Source organism: Calonectris borealis, chromosome 28, assembly GCF_964195595.1.
Source record: "Calonectris borealis chromosome 28, bCalBor7.hap1.2, whole genome shotgun sequence".
NCBI classification, from domain to species: domain Eukaryota; kingdom Metazoa; phylum Chordata; class Aves; order Procellariiformes; family Procellariidae; genus Calonectris; species Calonectris borealis.
This window is the reverse complement of record NC_134339.1, coordinates 3,227,522-3,254,282: the sequence shown is the minus strand read 5'-3', so window position 1 is coordinate 3,254,282 and position 26,761 is coordinate 3,227,522. Positions and strand designations below refer to the sequence as shown.

The window sequence follows — 26,761 nt, the reverse complement described above, 5'->3', positions numbered from 1 at the left end:
GGTGGCGTTTCTCCCACGCTGATGTGCTGACACAGTCGCGTTGTTCTGGTCCCTGCCAGTTACAGAATGAGCCAGGACACAGCCCCAGGAGAGGAGATAGGCAGGGGTAGGTAGGGAGAGTGGGGCGAGTGCTTACTCAGATTAGGAAGCAGATTTAAAACACAAGAAGGAAGAAGGATTTGCGGGGTTTTATTTCCTTTTTTAAACAAATAGTTATATGATGAAACTTACTGCCAAGAGATTTCAGAGGATTTGGCTAAGGTACAAATAGCTTTAGAAAGTGCTTAAGTTAATTCCTGGAGGATGGGTCCATCAGTGGCTCTTACACCTAATAGTCCAGATGGAAGCTACAGCTCAGTAAACCTTGGGGTGCCGGACACTGGGAGTTCATCACCTGATGAAGGATTGCTCTACGTTCACCCTGTTCCTGTATATGTTTCTTTACACACCTGCCTCTAAAAGAGAAAGACTACTGAGTGGGAAGGACTTTTTCATCTGACCCAGTACGTCTGTTCTCCTCTTACTACATCTCGATGACAATGAGTACGTTCAACAAGGGACTGATCCTTTCATACGATTGCTGGATTTAAATCAGATGTTTTGCCAGGTCTAGTTTGTGACCTATAGAAATAACTGTAGGTAAGACAGGGTGCTAATTCCTTTGCTGAGCATGCAGAGTAAGTGGGAGGGGAAGAACTGGGGGGGGGGACAGGACCAAGGGGGGTTGTGTGTGAAACCGGGGGGGGGGGGTGTGGGTTTGTCAGCTTCACCCCTCCTGAAGCATTCACTCTGCTCAGTCTTTATAAATAAAGAAAAGTGGTATTGCTGGTCCAAACAAAGCAAAGCCCCAGCCCCACGATATGCTCATTCTGTTGACGTGCTGCAGTCGTCGCATCAGCCCCAGATCCCCTTGTTTGCAGTGCTTCTAGTGGAGCCTTCCCTTGGTCCCTTAGAATTGATTATTCTGAGATTAATCATTTTAAGGTTCAGTCAGAGAACAACCTCCTGTTTCTGGAACACAGGACGGTCTCAAAGTCTCTAGGCTTAATTTGTCACAAAGAGACATTGCAATATTTAGCTGCATAAGACAGAAAAGGGCATAAGGCTCATACTTCGGGCAGGAGCAGCGGGGAATTGGGTCCTCTAGATTCTATTTACAGATTTTGATAGAGAATAAAATGCAAGGCAAGACTGCTGGCTCTGCCCTGCTTTGTGCACATCTTTTGGTCATTCACTTCCCTACTGCCAAGTTGCCCCAAGGTAAAACTGTACCTTGTAATAAACAATGACAAGAGTCCTAGTTAAAACTTTCAAAGTTATAATTGCTTGAGGTCAATGCACAAACAGCACTCCTGAATTGCAAGAGAAGAGATAAACAAGTGTTCCTTCAGTGCAAAGTATTGTTTTCTTTCAGTCAATCATTTCAACACCCTCTCAAAGGACCAGAGACTTTCATGGTGGAAGAAAAAAACTAACCTGGAGAATTGTCCTTGCTACTGAATCCTCTAGCAGACTCCACGTGGTATGTACCTTGGTGCTGTTAAATCCTTCAAATGAATCATTGGTTATGGAGCCGTGGCAGAATGATCCAGGCTCACCTGTTCTGTAGTGGACACATAAGAAAAAAAAATTGCAGTGAACACAAGAAGGGGAAAAAACAAACAAACAAACCCGCGTTGTTTTCCAGCTGTGGTTATACTGCTGAATGATACAGTTCAACATTTGTCTGGGTTAGGTAGGATAGGCAAGCACATCAGGATCTCGGGGTACAATGCAAAAAGCAAGAGTAACACGAAGGTTACTGACAACAGCAGTGGTGTTGGGGACAGGGGCTGTGATCAGCTCCCCGTCTCATGACACGAAACTGCATTCCATATAGTGCTTGCTTTACTGGTGAGGGGGCAGAGGGGAGAGAAAGGCACAGGGGGAAAGAGGAAGGGGGATTAGCTCCTGGTTATCTTACAGTCCAATGCAATAACATTTTGCCTCCACCAGTTCCAGTACCATAGGCTTTCCACAGCTGTACAGGCACAACATCCCATGTTGGCCTGGGAATTTAGTCAGTGTCCTCTCTTAAGGGATGGTAAATCATTTCGTTCGTTCTTCATTGCGAGCTCTTCCCTACAGACCTATGGGCAAGTCTTGTTTTACTTTTAGCCCTTTATCTAGTAGTCCCCCTTCCTTCTGTTCTTTCTGTGGTGCAGGTGCCAGATGCTTCACCTCATTCTAGAACCTCGATAACCTCTATCGATACCCCCATTTCTTCCTTGGCTTCCCAGTGCAACTGCCCTTGAAGCAGCACAGCTTTTCCAGCAGGAATTTCCATCACAGCTACCCACGCACACACACCAGAAACTAATGGAGCTAAGATGCTTGTGCAGGGCTGCTATTCAGCAGACTGGCTCCTGGGCATGCTGGCAATTACAGTACGTAATCAAATTAACTCCAGCTGTGAGACAGGAGCTGTCTGCCATTTTACAGCCATTTTACAGCCCCTGTGTAATGAGCTTGCTGTGGCTTAGGGAACCGACTTTGAAAAGCAGCACATCTCACATCACAAATAGCTCAGCTAGGGATGCACTGGGAATGTGAGTTTACTGGAACAGACCTCCCTTCTCCCCTGCTACAGTAAGGGTCAGTCTGCACGGGAAGCTCCGTCTACCATTGACTACCCCTTCACTGCTCTTTGGTAAAACAGAGGACTTAATTTTCCAGAGCAGTGTTTAATTTTTACCTTGCAAATCACCAGAAGTAATAAAAGAACCGTCTCCTGTCTGCAGGATGGCCTCTGTGCTTATCTTCCAGTCTTTTCTGAAAACACTTACCCTCAGCTTGAATGTCCTGGAAGATAAGGGGAGAGGTAGAGTAAGGTTCAGGACTCCAGTGGATGGTTCTGTGTCTACTCCCCCACCCCACAGGCCAAGCCTCCCACTAAGAAAATTCTGACACTGTCATCGAGAGAGGCTTCCTCTCTCTAGCTTCTGCTGCAAACAAAATGTAATCACTTCGAACAAAGCATGGCCTTGGTTTCTGTACACGCTCTATGTACAAATAGGTAGAATCCTGCACCTCTGGTATGCTTGGAACTTTAGTTCTCCATACTTTTCAGATCTTCTGTACCACTTTTTTGTCCTTTGATGATTGCTTTCTAAAGCTTCTTCACTGTCATATGCTTTCTCAATGGTATTTTATGAATGATCTTAAGTAATTCAAGTTATTTACTAAAAAGAAGAGGAAGGTAGGTACAAGTGAATACAGTTCTCTTGTACGTCAGCACTTAGTAAGCATCTGAGTTTGGCTTGCACAAATGCTTCACTTGCCTTCTCAAGGCAAGAGAGCTGGCGTGGGGTGTACTTTCTCCTACTTACACTTCCCGCAGCGTTGTCATTCCAGCACAGTTCCCAAGAAGCACAGACACCCTGCGCCACCAGCATCTCTAGTATGTTTATGAAGTAAACATGAATTACGGAGGATTTATGCCATTTAACTATGGCATCAGTTTAGTTACACAGACTTCCAAAGTCAGTGAAAGCCTCCAAAACAGTAAGGAACTGTTTCCCCCCGCTGATTATAAAGCTAGGCTTCTAGTGTAGACATACTAGGCTGGCCTTTTAAGAGCTAGATGCTGTGAAAGTTCCTCTGTTCTAGCAGCACAGACCACTCATTCCGAGTTATGCGATACCAGGTGAAACTTCAATCTCGCACAACTTTTGGAGATGTTTTTCCATGTTTGGACAGAACTGCTAGGTGACTCGATTAGCTAGTCCCAGTGGAGTCTGTCTTCCCTTGCAAAACAAGCAGCAGCTGACACTCAGTAAGAGCTACTCCTCTCATTGCTGTAGCTTTCAGAGACCAGACAAACTGTCTTACCTGAACTACCAACTCGAGCGGCCACGACAGCAACACTGAATGACACTAAACCAAAATACTGAGGGACAAACATGGTAGGACAAGCAGCTTACTCTGCTGCACTGTGGTAACTAGATCTTTCCTCGGAGGGCACTGCTAAATTGGAAACAGGCACGTGCTCAGGATCTTGCTTGCATGCTCGTTAGCACCAAACATTCTCCATCTGCAGGCCAGGTATAGTTTCATGTGTGAGCTTGAAATTGCTGGGAGATTACCATTAGCTGTGGTGCCTTGAATGCTAAAACACACCTGGCTTTTGCTTCTCAGTTAGTAGGATTATTCAGCCTGCTTTGAATGCAATTACTTTGCTTTTCTCATCACAGAACTTGCATGCTTCACTTGGTTTCATTTTAAGGAACAGGAAGGTTGGGACTGGTCTGGAAGTTGTCCTTCCATTGCTGAGACTTCCAACAGGTTTGCAGAGTCAGTAAGGTTAATGAGCTGAGGCAGGCATAAGCAGCATTAAAATCACTTTTTTGTTTGTTTTTGATTCATTTAACAGACATTATTCTTTTAAAGAACACCTGAATGATTTTGGTAACACTCATTAGAACTACCTTGAGGACTCTAGCCTGCAAAGTTCAGTGAATGAGGATTTCTTAAAAGCAGGGAACTCACATTTACTGTTTGAAAAAAAATGCCCTATGCAAACCCAATTTCTGTCCTATGCAAACCTGAGTTGATCAGTATATTTATGTTTTACTGTGTGCTTTACATGTTACAGCAGTTATTAACCACAGAGATGCAACCTGCTTACACCAGTAGTGGACATTCCAAGGTTCTGCTTAAATTTGGGTCACATTGTCTCTATCCTGAGTTTATTTGGAACTGGGGAATAGAAGGCAGCTCTTTAGCTTTGTCTCCACCTATGCTGTGTGGATTTTTTTTTTTGATAGCCCATAGAAATCTTCGCACCAGGCAAAACCCAACCCAACCCAACCCAACAAACCCACAATCCCCAAATCAGAAGTTGTCTGATCATTTCCGTGCACTGGACGTAATAAAGACTGGACAGATATCATAGCCACTGACTGGGTGTCAAGGTTTGAGTGATCGGCTGCTACCATGTCAGGAACATGCAGGGAGTCAGTGCGGCCGTCTAGCGGAACTAGAGGGAAATGCAGTTCAGTTAAAAACTGTGGGGAAAGAGCCTTCATCCTAAAGTAAATATGACTTTCAGATGCAGTAAAGATCATAATGAGATAAGAGGCTCTAGTTTGATTGGTTGGTTGTTGTTCCCCCCCCCCCATGGTGGTCAAAAAGGTTCTTTTATTAGAATAATCGTCTCCCTAGATGATAAAATAACTATCCCTTTGGCATCAAATCTCTACGTAGGTTGTCGATGCAATGGTTTGGGTCACAGGCGTGACTTTTTCAACTTCTCCAAACTCCTTAAATAGTAGACCAGGAGATGGCAACGTCCCTCACGCTTGTAAAGGACCGTGTGGTGCTGTAAATAGAGCCTGCCCTGGCTGGAGGGGAAATCTCATAACCCCTTTCGGGATGCTACACAGCTGCTGAGGACAAGGAAAGGTGCTCTCCTTAAAGCTACAAATGGACAGGTGGGTTGTGCTGGAGCTTCACGTTTCCATGCAATTACTGCAGAGGAGGTCCAGACACAGTAATAGGGACAGCCTAGGTTCAATCTAGTAGGAGTGATTCACTCGTCCTCATGCTTAACGATCGATGGTCTGAATGGGGAAAGACAAAGCAGAGCAGGTCTGGGGGTATCACTGCTCTTTTATTTTCTATCAGAGGCGAACATCTAAAGGATTAAAAGCAAGGAGGCGCTGGATTCTAGCCAGACCCACTGCATTATTAGAGTTAGCTGCTACTAGGTGTAGCAGTCTGGAAATCTGTTCTTTCTGTTTGCGTTCCATCTGTGTTCTTGACCAAGTGACTCGAGCCCTTCGGACCTCAGCTTCACCATGGAAACAAAAACTAACTTTTACACTGAGGCTGATGTCAGTGTGATCCAGCCTCAGGCGACTCTCCACAGCAATCAAAGCAGCTTTTTAGAATATAGACCGTTTGTCCACAGGGATCCTCCTGCAGTGTGGGAAGTCTCAACCCTGATGAAAAAGACCCGAAGAGTTTCACTTTCCCTAACAATGCAGGCTGTAGGAAACACATGGAAAAAAAATAAAACTCTTCAGGCAACTGAGAAAAAAACATCTCTGAAGATGGAAAAAAACCTACTGATGAAACAGGGTTTTTTCCTCTTGGCATCACAAAAGCCATCCTTGGTGGGTAACGCTAAGGCCATGTTGCTCCAGAGATGACTGCAGAAACACAAATTATAATTTGGATATGAGAAAGTGACAGATCACTTGCACCAATCTTGATCATGTTAGTTCTCAACACGTTCTTAAAATGATGCCAAAGCAGAGCCAACGGCTGTTTCTAATCTACTTCAAGGAAATTATGGATTGCTAGGTAAAATTACTGGCCTGAAACTCGTGGAGCTTTGGACTACCCTGATCTATCAGAAGCTAAACAAAAATGATTCTGACTTGCACTTGAAAGTCATTACTTTTACAAGTACCTATGCATTTCCTCTCACAGAAGCTGTGCTGGTAGCTCAGCACGTAGCCTTTTTCAGGGAGTGAAGAGTATTATGTTGCATGGCATCTACCAACATGAGACAAGATAAAAAAATTCACCACTTGTCCTACAGGATCCTAAGTCAGTTTTGCAGTGGCAGGGTGTTCAAACTCCAGCAACTGCAATCTAACAACATTCTCTTATGCTGGTTAATTTTGACAAAAGGGACCCCTGTAAGGCATTTTGATACTTCATCTTTGAAAGTAAGTTACATGGTTTAACATACAGCTGAATGAATTAGTTTTCCAGGGACTGCTGAAACAAAGCAATTAACTGTAAACTGGCTTTTATTTATGGAAAATGGAATGCTTCATTAACAAACATTTTAAATGGGATATGAACAACACATTACAAAACAAATGAGTTCACATTGGATTAAGTGACATAATATGGCAGCAGCTTAAAAAAAAATTACACTTACAGTAGCCCATAAGTTACAATTAATGGTAACCCTGGGTAACAGATTCATTTCAGTTGCCACCTTGCATTAAAAATTAAAACACATTCAGTAGCGACGGTTGAAACGAGGATCATTAGGTCTGTTTGCTCTCTCCTGGCCGGCAAATCCTTCTCCTTGCATTCCTCCTCCATGCATCATCTGACTTTGGTTGCCACCTTGCATGAAACCTCCACGCCTAGAAAGTGATTCAGACATTTTAATCTTCTCTTGTGACTCTGGCAGTCAGGTTGATACAACGGGTGTTCTTTTAAAACTTTTTGAGTGATTTTTCACTCTTCAATAAGATGCACTACATAAAAACCACGGGAATATTTTATTATTCCCTGACATGTAAATAACAAAACAGATAACTGATGCTCCCATAAATTGTTTCTTTGGCCAATTTAAATAGAAGAGATGCCCCTTAAAAAGGGAAACACTTTGCTCTTTTTAAGTTCTTACCCTGACATGCCTCCACGATGCATCACATGGCCAGGTCTGCCTCTACCTCCACCTAAAAAAGTTCAGATACTTCCTTTATATCCACAGTAATAATTTTACTTCTTCTCCAAGGATAATAATGCCTGTATTTTCTGCTTTACGTAGCGCAACTAACGAGCTGTTGTGCAAGAAGCATACCTTGCCATCTCTCATGATCCCGTCCTATCATTCCTCCATCCACACTGCTCTGCCATGAACGATCTTGATGTCCTTCAAACTTTCGACCGTGATCTCCCCAGTCACGTCCATCCCTGCAAAAGTATGAAATTCATACATTAGCCGGAGCACACAAAATAGATTCAAGAAAAACAATTAAGTCTCAAACTTACTCAAATGCTTTACCAAGGTACTTGCAAATCTTGTATTTATATTGCTATCTGTTACATCAAATCTCAGTAATAAGCCTTCTGTTCAATCCAACTAACATGACAAAAAGAAAGTAAGATTTTCTTAATCTGGTTTATGCTACATTGATGTCCCAGTTTACTCCAAACATCCTAGCTTGTTGTTTTGACCAGTCAGTTTATTTTTGGTGTTTTCTGTAGGCTGGCTTACTCATAGGACTTCTTAAAAAAACCAAAAACACAACACAAAACCTCAAAACACCCCCTACCCCCCCAATCTGTAAGCATTTTATTAACTTGTTTTCCTGGATGGTGCTTCCAACAACTACAAACTGGGGAAGAACCACTACCCTGAAAATATCAAGCTTTGATAGGAATGTTAGGTAAAATTAATTGAAATCATGAAGACTTTCAGATGTGAAGTTATTAAAAAAAAAAAATCATGCCAAGATGCACATTTTGATGCACAAAGCAAGCTGAAAGAGCTACTCATTTGTAGTTCATCCAACAGAGAACAGACTCAAGGGTAAAAGTTGAAAAAAAAGAATCGTACTTCCAAAAACTGCGTCCCAATTTCACATATGGAAATATTCCTTAGATGCAGAAGAAAAAATATTTTCAGTAAGTGTACTAACCGTGACTGTGGGGGTATCCCTCTACTTTCACTCATTCTTCTGTCAGATCCATAGCTACCCCAACTTTCCCGAGAGTCTCGTGAATGACGGTCTGGTCCTCCATGGCGCTCATCTGGATAATGCTAAAAGGCAAAGAACACTTACAGGACTGCCCAAACCAGACTCTTTAATTGTTTAAAGTTGCTCAGCTGTAATTACTCAATCTCAGAATCATTTAGGATGGAAGTGACCTCCTGAGATCATCTAGTCCAACCTCCCTGCTCAAGCAGGGTCAGCCAGGGCAGGCTGTCCAGAACAGTCTCCCATCGGGTTTTGAGCATCTTCACAGCTGGAGACTTCACAACTTCCCCGTGCAACCTGTTCCAGTGTTTGACCACCTTCACTTTTTTTTTTTTTAAAAAAAAGGTGATTTGTTTTGTCTTCAGATGGAATTTCATGTGTTTCAGTTTGTGCTCATTGACACTTGTCCTGTCAGTGGGCACCACTGCGTAGAGCCTGGCTCCATCTTTAATAATAAAGCGCATTGATAAGATAACCCCTGAGCCTTCTCTTCCTTCTCTTCTCCAGGCTGAACAGTCCCAGCTCTCTCAGCCTTTCCTCATACAAAAGATGCTCCAGGCCCTTCACCATCTTTGTGGCCCTGGGCTGCACCTCCTCCAGTAAGCTCTTATCTTTCTTGTCCTGGGGAGCCCAGCACTGGGCACAGTAACACCAGATGAGTGCTCAGTACAGAGGAAGGATCACCTCCCTTGACCTTCTGGCAACACTCTTCCTAACGCAGCGCAGGATGCTACTGACCTTCTTTGCCAGGAGGGTGCAATGCTGACTCAGGGTCAGCTCGTTGTCCCCCAGGACTCCAAGGTCCTTGTCTGCAAAACCGCTTTTCATCCGGTTGGTCCCAAGCAAGTACTGCTGCACAGGGTTATTCCTCCCCAGCAGCAGGACTTTGCATTTCCCGGTGTTGAACTTAACGATATTCCCCTCTGCCCAATTCTCCAGCGTATCCAGGTCCCTCTGAGTCTCACAGCTTAGCCATCAGTAAAGGGCACTTGAGGATTCTGTGACTCCACAAAATTAATCTCTCACTGCTTGAATGTGCCCTGAAGGTCTTTCCCCCAGCCCTCAAAAACATGCAAACATCTCTACTAGTTTTGCTGTTATTTCCATGCAATCTCATCGAGTGAATTTTACACGTACTTTGTACCTTTGCCTTTTCTACACAATCTTTTGGAATACTCTACCTTTTTGACACAACTCACTTGTTTTGTTTGATTTGTATCAGAATAACTATATCTAACTTTGACAATAAACAAGTCTTTGAACTAAATTTCATCTTATTAAAGAAAACAAGATGATCTGGTTATCGATACATTTTTTGGGAGATACAATTTAATTCTTAACTACTGACATTTAATCTGACTCACACTATAGAAAACCAGGTTATAAGAAGTTAAGATGTTTCTGTAGCTTCATAAAGCAACTTACTTGTCCATCCCGATCTCCCATCATTGTCCTTGATCCGTCTCTCCTACAAACAGACAATTAAATTCAAATCAGACTGTGGTAGTAAAACATAGAGCAGTCTATAAAAATCCATCAACGTAACAGCACAGATGAAAAAATCCTGCTTCCATGTAGTGCCAACATTATCTACAAAAGGCAGAAACAGCTGGAACACATGGAAACCATGACACATGTTGGATTCCTGGAAAACCCAGTTAGTCCTAAGGTATAAACCAGAATATTCTCGTTAAGATGCTAGGTGCCTACCATATTATTTAGAAAGTTTTCAGAGTCCTACAAACAGCACTGCAAGCAGAACACTCTGAACAAGCCTGCCAGAAGGTTTAACTCATGGCACAGTACAGAGCTCTTCATGGTTATATAAGAAAAAGTCCACAGACACTAAGCCACACAAAAAATAAAATGCAAACCAAACACACAGTAAAGGCAGCAAAAAGTGACATTAAATGCACTTCTGTCTTTTGATTTCAGGCAACACAGTGGAGGTAAGACACCAACCTGTCTATTGAGTGGTCTTGATAACGGCCACGATCCCTGTGATCAAAGTCATGGAAGCGATCCTGGCGACTGAAATCTGAATGGTACCTGTCATTCATTGCCATGCGTTTTGCCTCTGGCCAGTACGGATCATCTCTCCTGAAAGAAAGAACATACTCATTTTAGTCAAGATAATGACTTTTGATATTGTTCCCTCCTTCCAAACTGTGCAAACTAGAAGGATAATTAAGTTCAAAAGGGAGTTGAAAAACCTCAGAGAGGATAGTTTGACTGGGGCTATTAAACATGATCGTCTCAATGCAATCAACAAGTGCTGATTAATGGAAGCTGAGAGCATACGAATAACTTTTTATAGCACAGGCTGATGAGACAGAACCTGGCAGCAACATTTCCCACTTGCAATATTTGGATTTGCTGGCTTTACCTGCCATCTATGTCATATGGTCTTCTCATTGCAGACCGACGTTCTTGTTCATAGCGCAGTTGCTCATGCTGGCGTCGCAGCTCTTCTCTTTCTCGCTGAATGCGATCTTGTTCTCTTCTCCTTTCATGCTCTATGTGCATTCGTTCTCTTTCCAGCCTTTCTCTTTCCATCCGTTCTCGTTCAAGACGCTGCCTCTCAATTTCCAGTCTCTCACGAGCAATCTCAAGCCTCTCCCTTTCTTCTCGTTCCCGGATAGTCTGCAGGTGCTGCTGTCTCTCCCGACGCTCACGTGTGCTATTTTAACAGAAACAAAAGGTTACAGATCTAACACTTCAACAAATAACGGAAGTTAAAAGGGAAAAAAAAAAAAAAGAAAAAGAAGAAAAAGAAGTATTAACAATTAAAACCACAGTGACTGCAAACTTGCGTCAGCTCCTTGAAATTATACCTGGAGGGGGGTGGGAGGGAGGGCACGGAGGGAAGACACTCAGCATACACATGAATTACTTGTATTTAATACGAGAGTGACCGTATTATTCCCACAAAACCCACCTGTGGGGGCAAATAATCCTATATGGTCAGGAGAATTTGAATCCAAATGCCCCACAAAAAATAAATACTTGAATTAGGTTCTTCTCTTTCTAAAGACATACAATGTGGAAACTTTGAAGGGTTGCTGGAAAATCCCCCAATTTCTCTATAGACACAATGTATTTAAATACAAAAATATTAATCTTGTTTTATTTCAAACACTATGGAGACTTTGAATGCTATGACAAGAAAGACAAGGTCTTACTCTGCAAAAGACTTTTCTCCTGGTCTTTCCCTGTATACTTGAGTGTGGCAAGTTTAGAATTACCATTTCAACTCTACTATAATGCGTGCTCAGCTAAGGAGAGCAGCATACTTAAATCAATCTAAACCACAAAATCTACAAAATGGAAAAAGAACAAAAAACAAACTGCAATTTTTTTTCCCAAACACAATTTCAAGCTTAGTATTAACAGAGTCAATAATTAGAGCTTTCCCAATTCAATAGATATGTGACCCATGAACATAACAAATTACAAGTAAAAAACAAATCAAACCCCTCTTTATCTCTTTGTCATTTTAATCGAAAGAAAATTATATTCATTCTGGGGGGGGGGGGGGGGGGGGGGGGGGGCGGGAAATATCAAGAATTTCACTGTTGCTCTTACCGGCGCTGCTCTGCCTCCCTCATTTTCCGTTGTGCTTTAATTTTGTCAAATGGCACAATGCCTTGTCTCTCTCTGCTCCCTGATTTGCGATCCTGGCTCTTAATGCTCTGTATTTAATATTGAAGTAGAGAAACTGAATGGAGTACATTTATAAAAGGACAACCATCACAAACAATACTCTAAGCTCCGTTTCCATTCATACATACCATGTCTCAAAGCTTGGTCCCCGCATTTTTCAAAAAAGCTGTTCTTTTTTAACATTACAGACACACCATATATTAACCCAGTAATACTTACCTTCCCACATTTGTTTGGCAGGATTTCATTGCTGAATATGGTATCAGCCGTATGAAAGGTATTTTACTAATAAAGATCTAAATCCACATTATAGAAACTCTAATTGGACAAATTGGTAAGACAAGCGTGGGTTACATGTAGCTTGGCAGAATTCAGTATTTGTTTCTAAGGAAAACTGACACATAATGTTTCCTATGCAGAATCATTACTTACTCTGTCTTTTGATGCAGTTGATGTTTTCACACTAATAACAGGTTCTCCTTTGGATTTATCCATTACTACTGTTCTCTCTGTTCCTTTACTTCCTAAATAAATCAGAGGTTGAGGGGAGAGAGATGGAAAAATGGATCAAACTACATAATCTACACCACTGATTGCTATGCCACAAGTTATGCTCTCTAAAATGTGAAAACGGTCATTTAACCCTCTTTTCAAAAATCATTTTTTCACTACACCTATTCCGAGTGTTCTGTTAAGGATGACACAATGTCAAACACCCCCCGGCCCCGCCTCTTTATACCTTCTGGCTTTCCAACTAAGAACCGGAAATAATTCTAGAACATTGGCAGTTCTTTGGAAAGAACTACCTACAATTAATTATTCATACTTCACCGTATCTTTTACTCTATGAAAAAAAGAATAGCCAAATTACCTGACTTAATAGTTTTAAGTTGATCTGATGAACCAGACTTCAGTTCATCTTTATCTTTTTTCTCCTTTTCATCTTTGTCTTCTGTCTTTTTAGGATCATCTTTTTGGTCAGATTTCTCATCCCTTTTAACACTGCCAGGTCTATAGATAGATATTGATATAGATTAGACTAATACAGAGTAAGAGAAAAGAAAATTAAAGGAGAATGCTAGCAACACAGTAACAAAGTAGAATTCTGATGTGATAAGACAGTCATCATTAGATTTCCAAAGATTTCCTTTTACAACTTCCTACGCCATAAAATAAGATAATCAGACCATGCTGTGCAGTTGCCATAAAAACTTGGCCGTGATTCAGATATCTCAACTGGAGGCAAAAGGAAAAACGTTGCATCACCATGTGCTTAATGACCAAAAAGTTTCTTACACAACATGACAATTATGAAGTGCCAATGTGAACCATTTTTGTCAGGCAAAAACTTCTCAGCAAATAGCATTTAATAGGAGTTATGCCTCAAGAAGATAATTAAAGGAAAGGACTTAGTATCTTATTCACTCTCTCAGTGTCTTTTTCAGCTACTTTCAGTAATGCTACAGAGAAAAAGCACAGTGCTGAAGAAGAACATGTTCTGGAAACAGGATGTGGGACAACTGATCTTTAACTGTTTGTGACCACAACCACCTGAGAAAGCCCTATTCCAATGAGAGAAAAATTTAACGAAGAAACAGTGACATACTGATCAAAATTCTCAGATGGCTTTTCCTATAGATTTGTGACATGAAAGCACCATAATCTTTACTAAACCCCAAATATAGCTAGATTAAAAGGCATGCTTGAAAATGCAACTTTCCAATGCCTACCTTAAAGCACATAACAGAAACATGTTAAGTTACGCACTGAACATCAACAGAAGTTTACCTTTTAATAAAAGTTGGAAAAATGCATCTATCACTTTTTTTGAATGTTTGCCACAGAAATTCTTACTGTAACTTTGTTTTTCATGACAAATCAACATAGACTGACGAACAGCAAAACACCTTCAGACAAAGAATTTTTAGAACAGTACCTCTCACTGACTGTTTCTTTCTTTGCTTCATTCTCTTTTTTCTCACTTGGCTTCTTCCCAGAAGGTTCATTTTTTGCCTGAAATTTATTTTGCACATCATCAGCTGAGAATGTGGCCTCGATCATTTGTACAATCCAATGCTAATGGGATATCTTTGAGGATCAGTACTCACTTTTTCTACAGAAATTATTTTCCCATGTAACTCTGTTTTGTGGAGATGAGTAATACACTTTGTTGCCTCCTCGGCTGTAGACATCGTAACAAAGCCGTAACAGCGAGCACCGGGACTGCGAGCATTGGTGACCACTTTTGCACCCACCACCTTTCCAAAATAAAGAGGTATTACACTCACTCTAACAAATGCCTGCCATCTAACAGCAAGAAGTACAAGCTCCACTTCTACTCTGTTTTATTCCTGTCCACCATCATTCAGGAAACTTCTATTTTTAAGAGATTAACAAATACAAAAGGAGCATTGCCTGGAGCCAATCATACTTCTGTTGCCAATGCAACATTGCAAAAGCTGAATCAATAGAGGGGAGCCAAAGACTGAATTCTGTTCTGAAGAAAGCCCGGGGGGAGGGGGGGGAAGAAAAAAGAAAAAAGGAGGGTAACTTTACATCAACAACATCATTTTGCTTAAGTAGAAAGGACTAAAAACCTAACAAAAATTTGTAAGCCAATTTCCACACACAGGCTAATGCTAGCTCAACTGCTAAGTCCCATCTCCCCTCGAAAAAATGTTTTCATGTCACTGCTAAGAGGCAGACCCACAATGTTATCTACAATCTTGTTTAAGAAACAGGAAGTTTCCCCAAAAAGTATCACTTGAAAAAGCCCACATAAAACACCTGTTTTCATAAATAGTGCTTACTTATGCTCACATACTCAATACAGCTCACTTTGTATTACAGAAATCAATCATATTTCACAGAAGTGTCATATTTTAAAGTACAGCTGAATAAAGAACATGCTTTTGAGCATTTGATTTATTGCAGAGATACATCTACTTCTAGGAAGCTTTGCCTCTGCTAATAGTCCAAAGAAAATAACAGTAATTTCATTTAAATGACTAAATGTTACCATGGCATCTAAGTAGAGGCAAATACTAGCTTGGCTGTTGCATAGTTTTTAATTACATTTAAAATTTTGTGGTGCATCTCTATGATAAACGTTCCAGGTTACGAGATGGAACAAATAAATGGAAGGAAAGTATTGCATTTTTATTGTTGCGAGGAACGTTAAAAAGGTTTTACTAGTCTCATGACTTTCAGACAAACGCAAAGCTGTGCTACACTTAATCCATTTTTGTACCTATTGTAAAGTCACATTTAAGTTCTACAGTATTTTCATTAGTTAAACATTCAATAGCAGATTGCTAGCACATACAGTTTTCTTTTACCACAATCTGCTGACAGTCATCTTTAAATAGGTTTCAAAGGTTTGACAAAAATCCTTACTGATGTCTCTGACATCAGTCTTCTATTAAACCACCTCTTTCAATTTCCCAACTGACAGGGAGATTTAACTTGCCATTTTGTCTATCATTAATGACAACTGCAGGAAGCAAACCAAACAACCTCCCCCCCAAAACTACCCAAATGAGTGCTTTTTAAAGCAATTGCCAACTCTAGACAAAAATAAAACTTCAGGTACCAAGGCAATTCTTAAGCTATTCCCCAATAATTATGTTTCAACATTTACTGTATGTTTTACTTAGTCCTAAGGAAGTCTTTAATAAACAATGTTAAACTCACTGTTGACTGTGAATTTCAAATGAGTGAAGATACTATACTACAGCACAGAAGTGCACGTAAACAGTCATTGACTGTTTCAAATAAAGGACCTTAAATGCAATTTTATTTGTGTTTGGAAGTGAGCGACAGAATAAAAAAGCAGTCATTCAGCATGTACTTTGGCAATTTCTTCCTTGATATCCCACAATATTTTTGATAATTGCATTCCTTTCACTGGTATTTTCAGTGACAGAAGCGTAAGAAGTCTTATTAAGACAGTTTCAATGAACAAAACCAAACCAACCCTTACCTTCCCATATTTGCTAAACAGATTCTTCAAATCTGTAGCTCTGGTAGTGGAAGCCAGTCCACTCACCCAAAAGTTTCTACCAGAACCGCTAGCAGTGCGACCTAGTTAGGAAAACAAACAAACAAAACCAAAACATACCCAAAATCCTAATTATTTCAACAACTACTTCTGAATTTAAAAGGAGCAGTTCCACAAATCTTTTTTTTTTTTAAATCATAGAGCAAATGAAATGCAATGCATAACATTCTCCCCCCGTGATTCACACTTCTGAAGGCAAGTAGTATTACAAGTCCAAAAGCTTTAAGATGGAACTACAAGCTTTGAGGCGTGCAATAGAAGAATGTTGTCATTCTTCAAGAAAGAAACTGGACTAGGGCATCTCCGAAGTAACTGTGGCTCTTCAGAATGTGCCTGGATACATGCCTGTAACTCTGCACTTACAGAAAAAGACAGAAGACCTGCTAGAGTTGCGGGAACTCTATGTTCTTAGTACCCGTGTATGCTCATGTCTTGCCCTCCTTATCTCCTCGACTCCAAAGGAATGACGATGGGATGCAGATTAACCATACCTCTCAAGCAAAGACATTCACCATAAAGAAAACAAGAAAATTTCTCTCCTATTTCTGCCCACACAGATTCCACAGTTGGGGTATGAAGCCTGTGACTTCAGTTACAGGAGTCAGAAAAGACCGAGCTTTCTTTAACTATGCAAGAACTACGGAACACCTGTCCAATTTGCCATCTAAACTAGAAAGATAGATTTTATAAATGCTTATGTACTTGTAAAGTCTGAATACCCAACATCTAGTGATTAAAGAGTGTTCAAGCTGAACTCCAAGTTTTAGAGTCTGCATTACAGCATGAAGCACTTATGCAGGGACACTGTTTCCAGTCTCCTTCAAAATGTCTTTACTGTCCTTTTATCAGTCTTGGTAGTGTTCAGTTCCAAGGCTTCAATGAATGGAATGAAGGAGGTTTCAGTCCAGCTACCTGCTTCCAAACCATCTGCTTTTTTGGGTTTTTTTGGTGATATATGGAATTTCTCAGAACTGCTTTCATCAAGGGGAGACATTTCTTCCAGAACCTTTCTAAAATGCTATTTTATTCGGGTGTCTTTCCATCTCTAACTTCCTGGTAATTTTTGTTATTGTCTCAAACATGAGCTTAGCACTGAGAACACTGTTGTTAATATTTATACAAGTTCCCTAGGGAAGCCTGCAATCATTTGTGCCAATCTCTTTAAAAAAAAAAGAGGTCTTTTGTATAAAGGAGACTAAGTCTACACTTCTCATCTTCTAGTTTCAAGAACTGCATGGACAAAGGTGTGTTATGCGTGCAAACACATGGGAGATACATTGTCTTGGTGTGTCAAAAAGCTGGGCCGTAGGCTTTGATGCTTTTACTCCACACCCTTCCTCTAGAATTTTAAAACAGCTACCTGCAGCTACACTGTCACCAGTATCCTGGAGAAAGAGAAAAATGAGCAGTTCTTTCTTCTATTTTACCCACAATTTTTTAGATTATTTAAACGATGTTAATGTCCTTTTTGAATAAGCTTCGATCAGTGTTAATATCTCCAGTTTTTGCCTTCCCAACAGACATAAAGAGGTGCTCCTACAATGGTACTGCACTTCCAAGACAAAGACAGACTGGGACTATAAAATCTTCTCTAACTTAGAAACTAGAATGATATAAGTATTGGGAGCCAACCCTCAACACTGGAGACATCTTTCAGATATGCATAAATCGGCTGCCAAGTCCACCAGACTTATGAGCTCAAATTTATTTTTCTACAGTCCTATTAATACAGCTGTCACAATGAACACATGGAACACGGAAAACTCCTCATCCTAAATAAAATCCTTTCATACAGGTGTGGAAATAGCAATGTATGAGTCAGAACTACTTGTATATAGTTCTATACCTTTCTTCTGGCTCAACTGCTTTGCTCTGCATGCAGAGTGCGTGACATAACCAAGTAGCTACCTCTCCCCAGTGCTGTTTACTAAGCCAGAAAATGATTTAAACAAATGTTATGGAACACAGCACATCCTTTGGAGGAAGGTGTGCAGGGACAAGGTGGTTATCAGACACCCAAGTTTCTGAAGGCTGTTTTGAATGCAAACTTCAAGAAGAGTTTTCCCAGTCCACAAAAAAATACACTCAAGTCCTTGGGTAAATGACAGCATGCACAAAACACCCCTTTAAATATTCTGAAGTAAGAGAACACAAGATTACAGACTGTAAGCAAGAGGTAAACAGACCCTAATGGAGCTGATGGTGAGGTCCAGTAGCTTGCATAGACAGGTATAAACCCGGATGTTGGAAAAAGCAGCTGACAATGAGTTCAGTCTGTGTTGTAAAACCCAATTAAAACCACACAACTTCTTCCTGTCCAGTCAGTAGACAGATCTCACGATGAGTGCCTATTATAGGAATTGCTGGAACTTCCACGCTTACAGTGCTGAACTACCTGCCTGCAGTACGTAAGAAGGTTAACAGTCAGTTCTAAATTTTCTGCCCTGGTCAGGTAGGAGAGAACAGAGGTGGGGTGAGCTGCAAAGACTCAGCAGCCTGGTGCATTAAAAGGAAGAAGTATCATGAAAAGAAGGAGCAGGCATCTGACACTTATCAATAAATTTTCATCTTGCTTATGATGCGTATTTGCACTGTAAATAGAATCTGCGTGGACAAAGATTCAATAATGTCAATCTAATTCGAAGACAACGTTAAGCTGTAAGTTTCTGTAGCATTTAAATACATGAATGCTAGATTCCAAATTTCAGCAAAACAGAAGACGGTATCAAGCATCACAAGTGTATAGGAAAGCAAACACAATTGCGAAAGGCTCTTGACTCACTAACAGCTGTTGGTAAGCATCTTCAGTGCCATGAAGGACGTATTTGCCACGTATTAAAGTCTACCTTTGAAGAGCAACATACAAACAAAAGGGTGCGACACAGATATCCTTAGAAAATGCATAAAAGGAAAATAGTTTTTTTGGAATAGATTTTAAAAAATCCAGAAAGAGGTGAATAATTTATGGTATTTAACAACTGCACAGATTCCAATGCTTTTCCACTGAAATACTCCATCCAATACAAAAACAGTTTCTCCAAGCAATCAGTAAAGCTCTATTTTTGAAAAGAAACATACCTTTCTCATCCTTTGAGATTATCTTTGTATCTCTGTCCTCCTCAACAGGGCTAAAGACAAAACACCACATTATTCAAGTCAGAAAGAAAAGTGACTCACTACAAATTATGAAAAACGCTAAAATTAAATACCTACCAGAAAATATGTTGCAAACGAAAACACACCTTTGTATACTTGATTTAAGAAATCTGACAAGAAATAATGAAGTCAGATTCTTAAACAGACTTACATTAAGAAGACGTTTACAAATAAGAATAATTTAAGAAAACAACCTTTGAAGGTTGAGGAAGGAAAGAAATCAAACCCTTTGTGTTTAAAAAAAAATAAAAATACCTGCACATGGAGAAATAAAACAGACTCTTTAGGAACAGGCTACAATTTCATCAGTCTCGGTGGCCAATTGAAGGAAACAGCTTATTCGCATCACTTAACGACCAATGAAAAAAAGATAGCATCTGGTCTATAACGGAGAAAAAACAAACCTCTTTTTCTGATCACCGCCCTCACTGGTTGAGGACTCTTTAGTAGCAGGGGATTCCTCAGAATTAGCTTTGTCTTCTGTTTTCTTGGCATCTTCTTTGCTATCTTTGGCTTCGGGACCTGCGCCTTTTTCCGCTGTTTCCCCACTAGAGGCTTCCAGGCCTTGGGAGCGTTTGCTACTCTGATCGCTTAGGGTCTCTACTACTAAAGATTCAGAGTCCGGCTTCTCTTCCTCTATTGTCTGTTCACTTGTCTCCCCTTTTGCTACAACTAAACGCTTTGCTTCCTTCCTTGCCATAGCTTGTGCCGATTTGCTGTCCAAATCTAAAGCATCTTCCTCCAACTGAGCGGCAGCAAGAGCGTCCTCTTCCTCTGCTAGCCTCTTGCCTGGCACCACGTTACTTGCTTCCTGTGCATGTGGCCGCTCCGCTTCGGAAGTTTCTTCGTTAAGTAGTTCAGATTTACAAGTTTCCCCCAAAATGTCGAGTATTTTCTCATTTTCTACGGATTTAACAGGAATAGAATGGCACAAGATTTAATCACCAGGGAAATACAGCAATCACAAATGTGGAACTGGCATGGCTGCCACACTAACACCAAGAGAACTTCTAAGCTACACAGAGATTGGAAAACCCTAGTGTACACAGTGTTAAAAGTACTACGCTAACTGCTGTCTGACAAACTACCAAATCAGCCCTAAAACGTTAACACGGAAGAAAAATGCCCCCACAGATCTTACAAAAACCTTCTGGCTGATCCTTGATATTCTTCATGAAATCATTCAGCTCTGTTTCTTCTCTAGTTAGCTTCCAGAGTCCGAGATGCTTAACTGAACGTATCAAGGCACTGAGAGTTCAATTTTTAAATTTCTGTGAAATTCTTTTAGCAGACAGTCCAACATGAGAACTGGGCATCTTCCGATGGTGCATGAGTGTGTTTGCAGTCCAGAAAGTGAAAAGTATCTGTATGAAATTTCCATGAAGAAACTCTCTTCTTTCTTCTGTATCCAGTAACTAATCTTTACATTTTAATGCCCTATAATATCTTTTTACTGCTTTCACTGCTCTCTACTTAGTAACAGAGTTAAGGTGTGTGCGATATCACAAGATCTGTTTACAAGTAGAATCTTTAGCTTTTAAACTGTGATTAACTTCTCTAAATCCATTTATGTAGTTTAACAGGTTTTTAAACCATTTCATTTCACTGGAAATATTTCAAAGATGACAAGCATCACTTCACAGATCTGGGGATATGATTGGGTTTCCAATCTCTATGACCCTGCATGATCTGGATTGTCCATCATAAAAATAATGCAAATTATGTTTGTTTGCTTGGGTTTTTTAATAGTTAATGGTTTAAAAAGTATTAGTTGAAAAGACAGGAATATGTTTTTCTTTAACAGTACCTGGCTCCAAGCGTAGCTTCTCCATTTTCTGTTTGGGAAAATAAACACAGAATGACGATTTTATAAAATGTATTTTGTAACACAGAATAATAGGAAACCCCCGCCCAATCCCAAGATTGAAAACTACAGAAATTCACCTACTATATTTAGCACCTTTTTTTACCATCCACTGGAACCAAGTATTTTATATAGGTAATTTTTCTGGCACATTAAAGCCAAATATCAGCCACAATTGCGTTCTCATATCTAACTTGGAACGATAAAGAGACCAATAAAGTATCTTTGTGTACCACATCAACTGCAGAGTGAAAAAAACCCCTAGCTACTACTTGATCTAATTAGCAGGAGAAAGAAGAAATCAGCAGTACAAGACCATTTTTATTTGCCACAAAAGTGGAGGAAGTCTTGATAGCCAGCTGAAAAGTAGGGAAAAAACACAGGGTGTTCTCATTTGACAGACTGTATTCTGAGCAAGATCATGTACGTCTTGGATTCTGTTACAATTTCATATTATGGTCATGTTTTCTTTTTTGTAGTGTGAGCACAGAGTGAATACTGATAATAACAATCTGAAATACAGCTACATTTTCAATTTACCTTCATTTCAATTAAACCAGAAGAAGAGGCATCTAAATTGTTTTCAATTTCATCATAATCTTCCTAAAAGAGTAAAAAAGGAATTATAGCATTTTTTTACAAAAAGTAACGTTAGCTTACGGAGAAATACTACTGTATTCAGTTTTGCCTAGCAATAATATGAGAAATATTCTCCAGTATTTGACAGATCTCAATTGCTACTTCAGATTGTGACCCAAGAATGAGGAACAACATATAAATATTCTTGATGATTAAATATCTTTCTCCAGTTACCTTTCATCTTAATTTCAACAAGAGATTGTCTATTTCAAAGTTACTCTTATTTAGAGAGGAAATTTATTTCACATTTCTGTGGTTACTGTACATAGTACGTTCTTCCATTTTCCCACTTTTTTACTACTTTAGTTTCTAACTGAAAAAAGAAGTTAGAAATGAAGCTGACTTAGGTTTCTACGCTTCTGAAAATAAAACACGCCCCCAATATCTTCCTTCCTTAAGAGCTGATGGTAAGACTCAACCAAAGCTCATCGGTTACATGATTCACAACAGCTCTAATTTACAGAACACCAGAAAAGTGCCTTTCAGGTTAACTGGATGTTATTGCAATGACTGTTTTCAGAAGGTAAATGATAAAAAGTTGAGACAGACATCTCAGGCCTAAAATAAAAAAAAAACCAAACCATAAGGAGGCAAGGAAGGATAATACCTTCATTTTGGGAGCGAACAGCCTAAAATAGAAAAAACCACACCGATCCAAGGAAGGATATCTGGGGAGCAAATGTAACATATAGATTACCCTGTTCATTCAGTAGCAGGAGACTGTGCCATCTGTAAAAGACATTGCAAGTTGCTCTCAAAACTAAGTCAAAAGCCCAGCAATGTCAGAACAGGGTAATACACAATACAAAGATTTTCTTGTTTTATTAATATCTATGAGAAAACTGTACAACATAAATTCTTTAAATCAGAGCTTTATTTCTGCAGAAAAGATTTCGAAATTATCTGTGACTAGATGAAAACTTATTTCTCTCTCTCTCTCTCTCTCTCTAAATAAGTAGATGGCTGGGTATATGCGTATATATACGCTTAAATACATATAAATGGGAAGAGGGAACACCAAAACCAATACATTACTTTCAACTCCAGGCTTCTTTCACAGCAAGCAAAGATGTTACTGCAAGGTAAAGAAGGCTGTGACCCATCTACTGTGAACATTTCAAGCCTCTGATAAGTCCAAGAACATTTACCACTTAAAGAGTAAGACATGAGAGCTGTTAACATGAAATAGAATCCATATCACATTCATGTCTATATTCTATTACACTGAAACAACTCATTCATGTGCCCATATACTTATTAAACACCTTCTGAAAACTTAAAAAGACCTCTACTCACTTACCTCATTTTCTGTTAGCTGATCCGGAAGTTCTTTCATTTCTGCTTCAACATTGTCTTTATTATCAGACAGAGAATCGAGAATATTATCAGGACTATAGTCTTCTCCACAGTCTACAGCACTGCCGTTATCTATTTCAGCTTCATCTAACACACTAATATCCATCATGTCAATATCCTGCAAGGTATCCAGACTTGCTTCGATATCCTCCTACAGAAAGAAAAAGGTAGACATTCATTTATAGCGGGTTAAATGATGCATATTCTTAGTAACAGCAATCATGATTTCATTTACCTGCCCATCTCTAGAGTTTTCTTCTAGCCCATTGTCTTCAACACCTTCTTCTTCTGGTTTTCTTCCTAAAAATAGCGTCACTGAAGTGAGATATAGCACTGAATTTCATAACACATCTACTCTTCGCTGATTTATCTATTCAACACTGAGTTTGTTAACAATCATTAAGACCCTGATTCAGAAGTCCAGGTCTGTCTGGACGAAGGATGACTTGCCATTCAATACAGGCGAACAGCGTGAGCATGAACTAAAACTAGCACAGCTACGTTTTTCAACAGCTGCACTCCTCTCATTACACAACACTTCGTAAGACAACAACGCTGTCTAGGAAGGTGTTCCATTTAAAAGAAACACCCTACCATTGTTACAAAAACCCTCCCTCTTACCATTTAAATAATTAAATGGATTTAGAATTAGTCTTCACTTCTAAGATCTTGGACACACAGATCACGTTTAGGCATATCTGTCACCAGCAAACTTGTATCGCTATTCAAAAGCAACTGCTCTTTCTCTATTTTTACCCCATTATCTTAAAGGAAGCAGCTTAAAAGTAAGTTTCAGAAAGTACCTTTTAAGAACTGACTATGAGCAATTCAAATAAACCACACGTAACATTGCCCAGACAATACTTAATGTTTTTGAAGTAAAATATACTTAAATTACTAATGAGCTATTTCAGAACGGTTTATTTTCAAAACAGACAGTTATAAAATGAAATATGACACTAACAAAAGTTACACACATTTGTTATTTGTGCAACAATGGTTCTAATTATTCCCACTGTAATTTCTCGCATCTAAAAATGTATCCCAATGATGATGGAGGTTACAGTGCTTCTATGAAAAAAGGAACATGTATATAGTTACGGCAAGGAAATTAGTACCTGGGGTGTTGTGGAGCCACCTTAACACACATTGGCAGAGCTTTCCACAGGAGCTTATGCTGCAGCTGCTTGCTCTGTACCTGACACAATTCTACACTCACAGTCACAAGTACAGAAACACCTGCAACTTACGGTCTCATCTACAGCTTTCAAGACTTGCTAACGAGAGTTTTACCATTTTCCATATGGGAAAAAGAAAAAAGCACTTTTTTTTTTTTCAAATTAAACTAATGAAACAGAAGACATCAACATCGTATGCTAAGTTCTAGGTACATGGAAACAAAGGAACTGTATTTGTCTAGACTCCGTACCTTTGCTAGTTCTTTTTGGCATTCTCTTGTTGGTCAGTTCTGAGGCCACAGGAATTTCATCAGGATCTCCTCCTTCATCCTCAATGGCCTATTGGAGACAGCAGCATGACATCTATTGTATTGTTTGTTGGATGGGATAGAGTTAAATTTCTTAACTCTATCGTTACGTTTTGGATTTGTGCTGAGATCCGTGTTGATAACACAGGGATGTTTTAGTTATTGCTGAGCAGTGCTTGCACAGCATCACGGCCTTTTCTGCTTCTCACACTGTCCTGCCAGTGAGCGGGCTGGGGGTGAACAAGCTGGGAGGGGACACAGCCAGAACAGCTGACCCCCAACCGACCAACGAGATATTCCACAGCACATGATGTCGTGCTCAGCAACAAAACTGGAGGGGGTGGAAGTTGCTGGGGCTACCATTATTTGGGAACTGGCTGGGCATCAGTTGGTTAACAGTGAGCAACTGTTATCTTTTACATCACTTGCTTTTCTTGGGTGTTTTTTTTTCTTTTTCCTCCTCTCTGTTGGTTTTTTTGCCCTTCCATTTTTAAAAATTATTAAACTGTCTTTACCTCAATCCACGAGTTTTCTCTCACTTTTACCGTTCCAATTCTCCCCCCATCCTGCTGGGGAGAGGGGGGCAACTGCGCGGCCACGTGGTTCTCAGCTGCCTACTAGGGTTAAACCACGACAGCATTTTTAATGATTTGGCAGATGGAAACATTAATCTCTCACCCTGGTTCAGGTCGTACAGCCAAGCAGCCATACCAGCTGTTAGAAACACTGAATAGTAAGGTGTTGTAACCAACCCCACAGCCAAATCAAGCTATGATTGAGGAGCAAAGTTCCCCTCATCTGTAAAGACTCCCTACTCAGCAGATAAGTGCTTTAACTGCATAAAACTGAGCGTGACCGCTACAGGAACTCAAGCACATCCGAGAGCATTTTTTTCTCAAAGTGCAGGCCTATTAGAACCCACAAAAGGGTCAGGACCGACTACGCTGTTCTGGCCTCATGGAAGTCTGTGAAAACGCATTCCAGAGAGGTGGGAGAGATGGAGTCAGGTGAAGCGTGTACAGAGGAAGCAAGGGAAGAGATACGGGAAAGGGGAGCGTGTGTGTATGCTGAGGGAACGGGAGAGGAAATCGGGGAAGGACGCGCGTACGTCAGGGACAGGCAACGAGGGAAAGACCGGCGCCGTGGGGAGTGAAACCAGAGTAGCACTCCAAAGGAACGGCTGAGGGGCGGGCGGCGGCGCGGCTGCCCACACACTGGAGCGCCAGTCTCCGCTGGGGCGTTCGGGGCGGTGGCAAGAAGCAGCGCAGCGGCGGGGCTGCTGGCGGTCCCCGCAAGAGCCACGGCTCTACAGTGGTCCGCGGAAAGGGGCACGCTGGAGCTAAAGGACACCCCGCGGCTCCCCGGGACCAGCGCTCGGAAGCAGCGGAGGGATACGGCGGCGCAGCTCCGCTCCGCCACCCGGCCCGCGCTCCCCTCAGGGCCTCCCTCCGCACGGCGGCTCGGGACTCCGGGGCCAGACCCCGACCGCGCATGCGCCAAGCGCCCTCGGGCCGGGGACAAAGGACCCGGATGACACCTCCCCCTCCCCCGCCGGGTTTGCGCCTCACCTTCCTCAGCCGCTCCATGAGAACGCTCTTGTTGCCGCCGCTGTCTAGGTTACGGCGTTTGAGCTCGGCCCGCAGGTCGATGACTCGCAGCTCGCTCAGCCGCCGGGTTTCGGGTTCTGAGCCGAGAGCCGCGGCCCCACCAAGGGATGTGAAGTCCCCCAGCCCGGCCCCTGATTGACTCTCCGCCATCAAGGCCCCTTCGATATTCCGCCTCAAGCCCGAACGCACGGGAGAACGGCACAATCAAGCAGCTAACCTTGCGATCACAGCACAAAATGGTGGGGAGGCCAAGACGCGCCGAGGGGAGGGGGAAAAAGCCCGCTACGCGCAAGCTCGGAGAGAAGGCGACGACGAGCAGGGGGGAGGAGGGCGGGGCCTGGAAGAAAACTTGAATGACAACGCCTGCGCAGGCGCAGACGGCGTCGCCCGCGTCTAAGGGTGGCTCGCGAGCTCTCGCGCATGCGCCCGAGGGCGGAA

General features: G+C 41.2%; 1 protein-coding gene and 1 long non-coding RNA gene across 2 annotated transcripts; one reads left to right on the top strand and one right to left on the bottom strand.

The window, feature by feature from the left end:
* The first annotated feature begins 759 nt into the window (after nt 1-759).
* LOC142093883 (uncharacterized) lies at nt 760-12,019 on the top strand. Its single transcript, XR_012677562.1, has 2 exons — nt 760-1,522; nt 10,428-12,019. It is a non-coding gene; the product is annotated as an uncharacterized LOC142093883 (long non-coding RNA).
* On the bottom strand, nt 6,783-26,648 carry LOC142093877 (scaffold attachment factor B1-like). Its single transcript, XM_075175477.1, has 21 exons — nt 26,285-26,648; nt 24,660-24,747; nt 23,466-23,530; nt 23,175-23,381; nt 21,776-21,838; nt 21,179-21,206; nt 19,776-20,274; nt 19,294-19,343; nt 16,138-16,238; nt 14,264-14,413; nt 14,092-14,168; nt 13,027-13,166; nt 12,588-12,679; nt 12,078-12,184; nt 10,879-11,172; nt 10,455-10,592; nt 9,918-9,960; nt 8,433-8,554; nt 7,592-7,704; nt 7,415-7,466; nt 6,783-7,148 (listed from the first exon to the last, which is right to left on the bottom strand). Exons 1-21 carry the CDS (start codon nt 26,471-26,473, stop codon nt 7,019-7,021), a joined length of 2,748 nt encoding a protein of 915 aa, XP_075031578.1. The 5' UTR covers nt 26,474-26,648; the 3' UTR covers nt 6,783-7,018.
* Nucleotides 26,649-26,761: the final 113 nt, after the last annotated feature.

Bases quoted from the DNA above. Each gene is read 5' to 3' on its own strand.
- LOC142093877 (XM_075175477.1), bottom strand. From the start codon at position 26,473: ATGGCGGAGAGTCAATCAGGGGCCGGGCTGGGGGACTTCACATCCCTT. The intron at 21,207-21,775 runs GTAAATTGAAAA...TTTCCCAAACAG, and splicing joins CTGGTTTAATTGAAATGAAG to AAAATGGAGAAGCTACGCTT. The intron at 14,169-14,263 runs GTGAGTACTGAT...AATAAATTTCAG, and splicing joins AAATAATTTCTGTAGAAAAA to GCAAAAAATGAACCTTCTGG.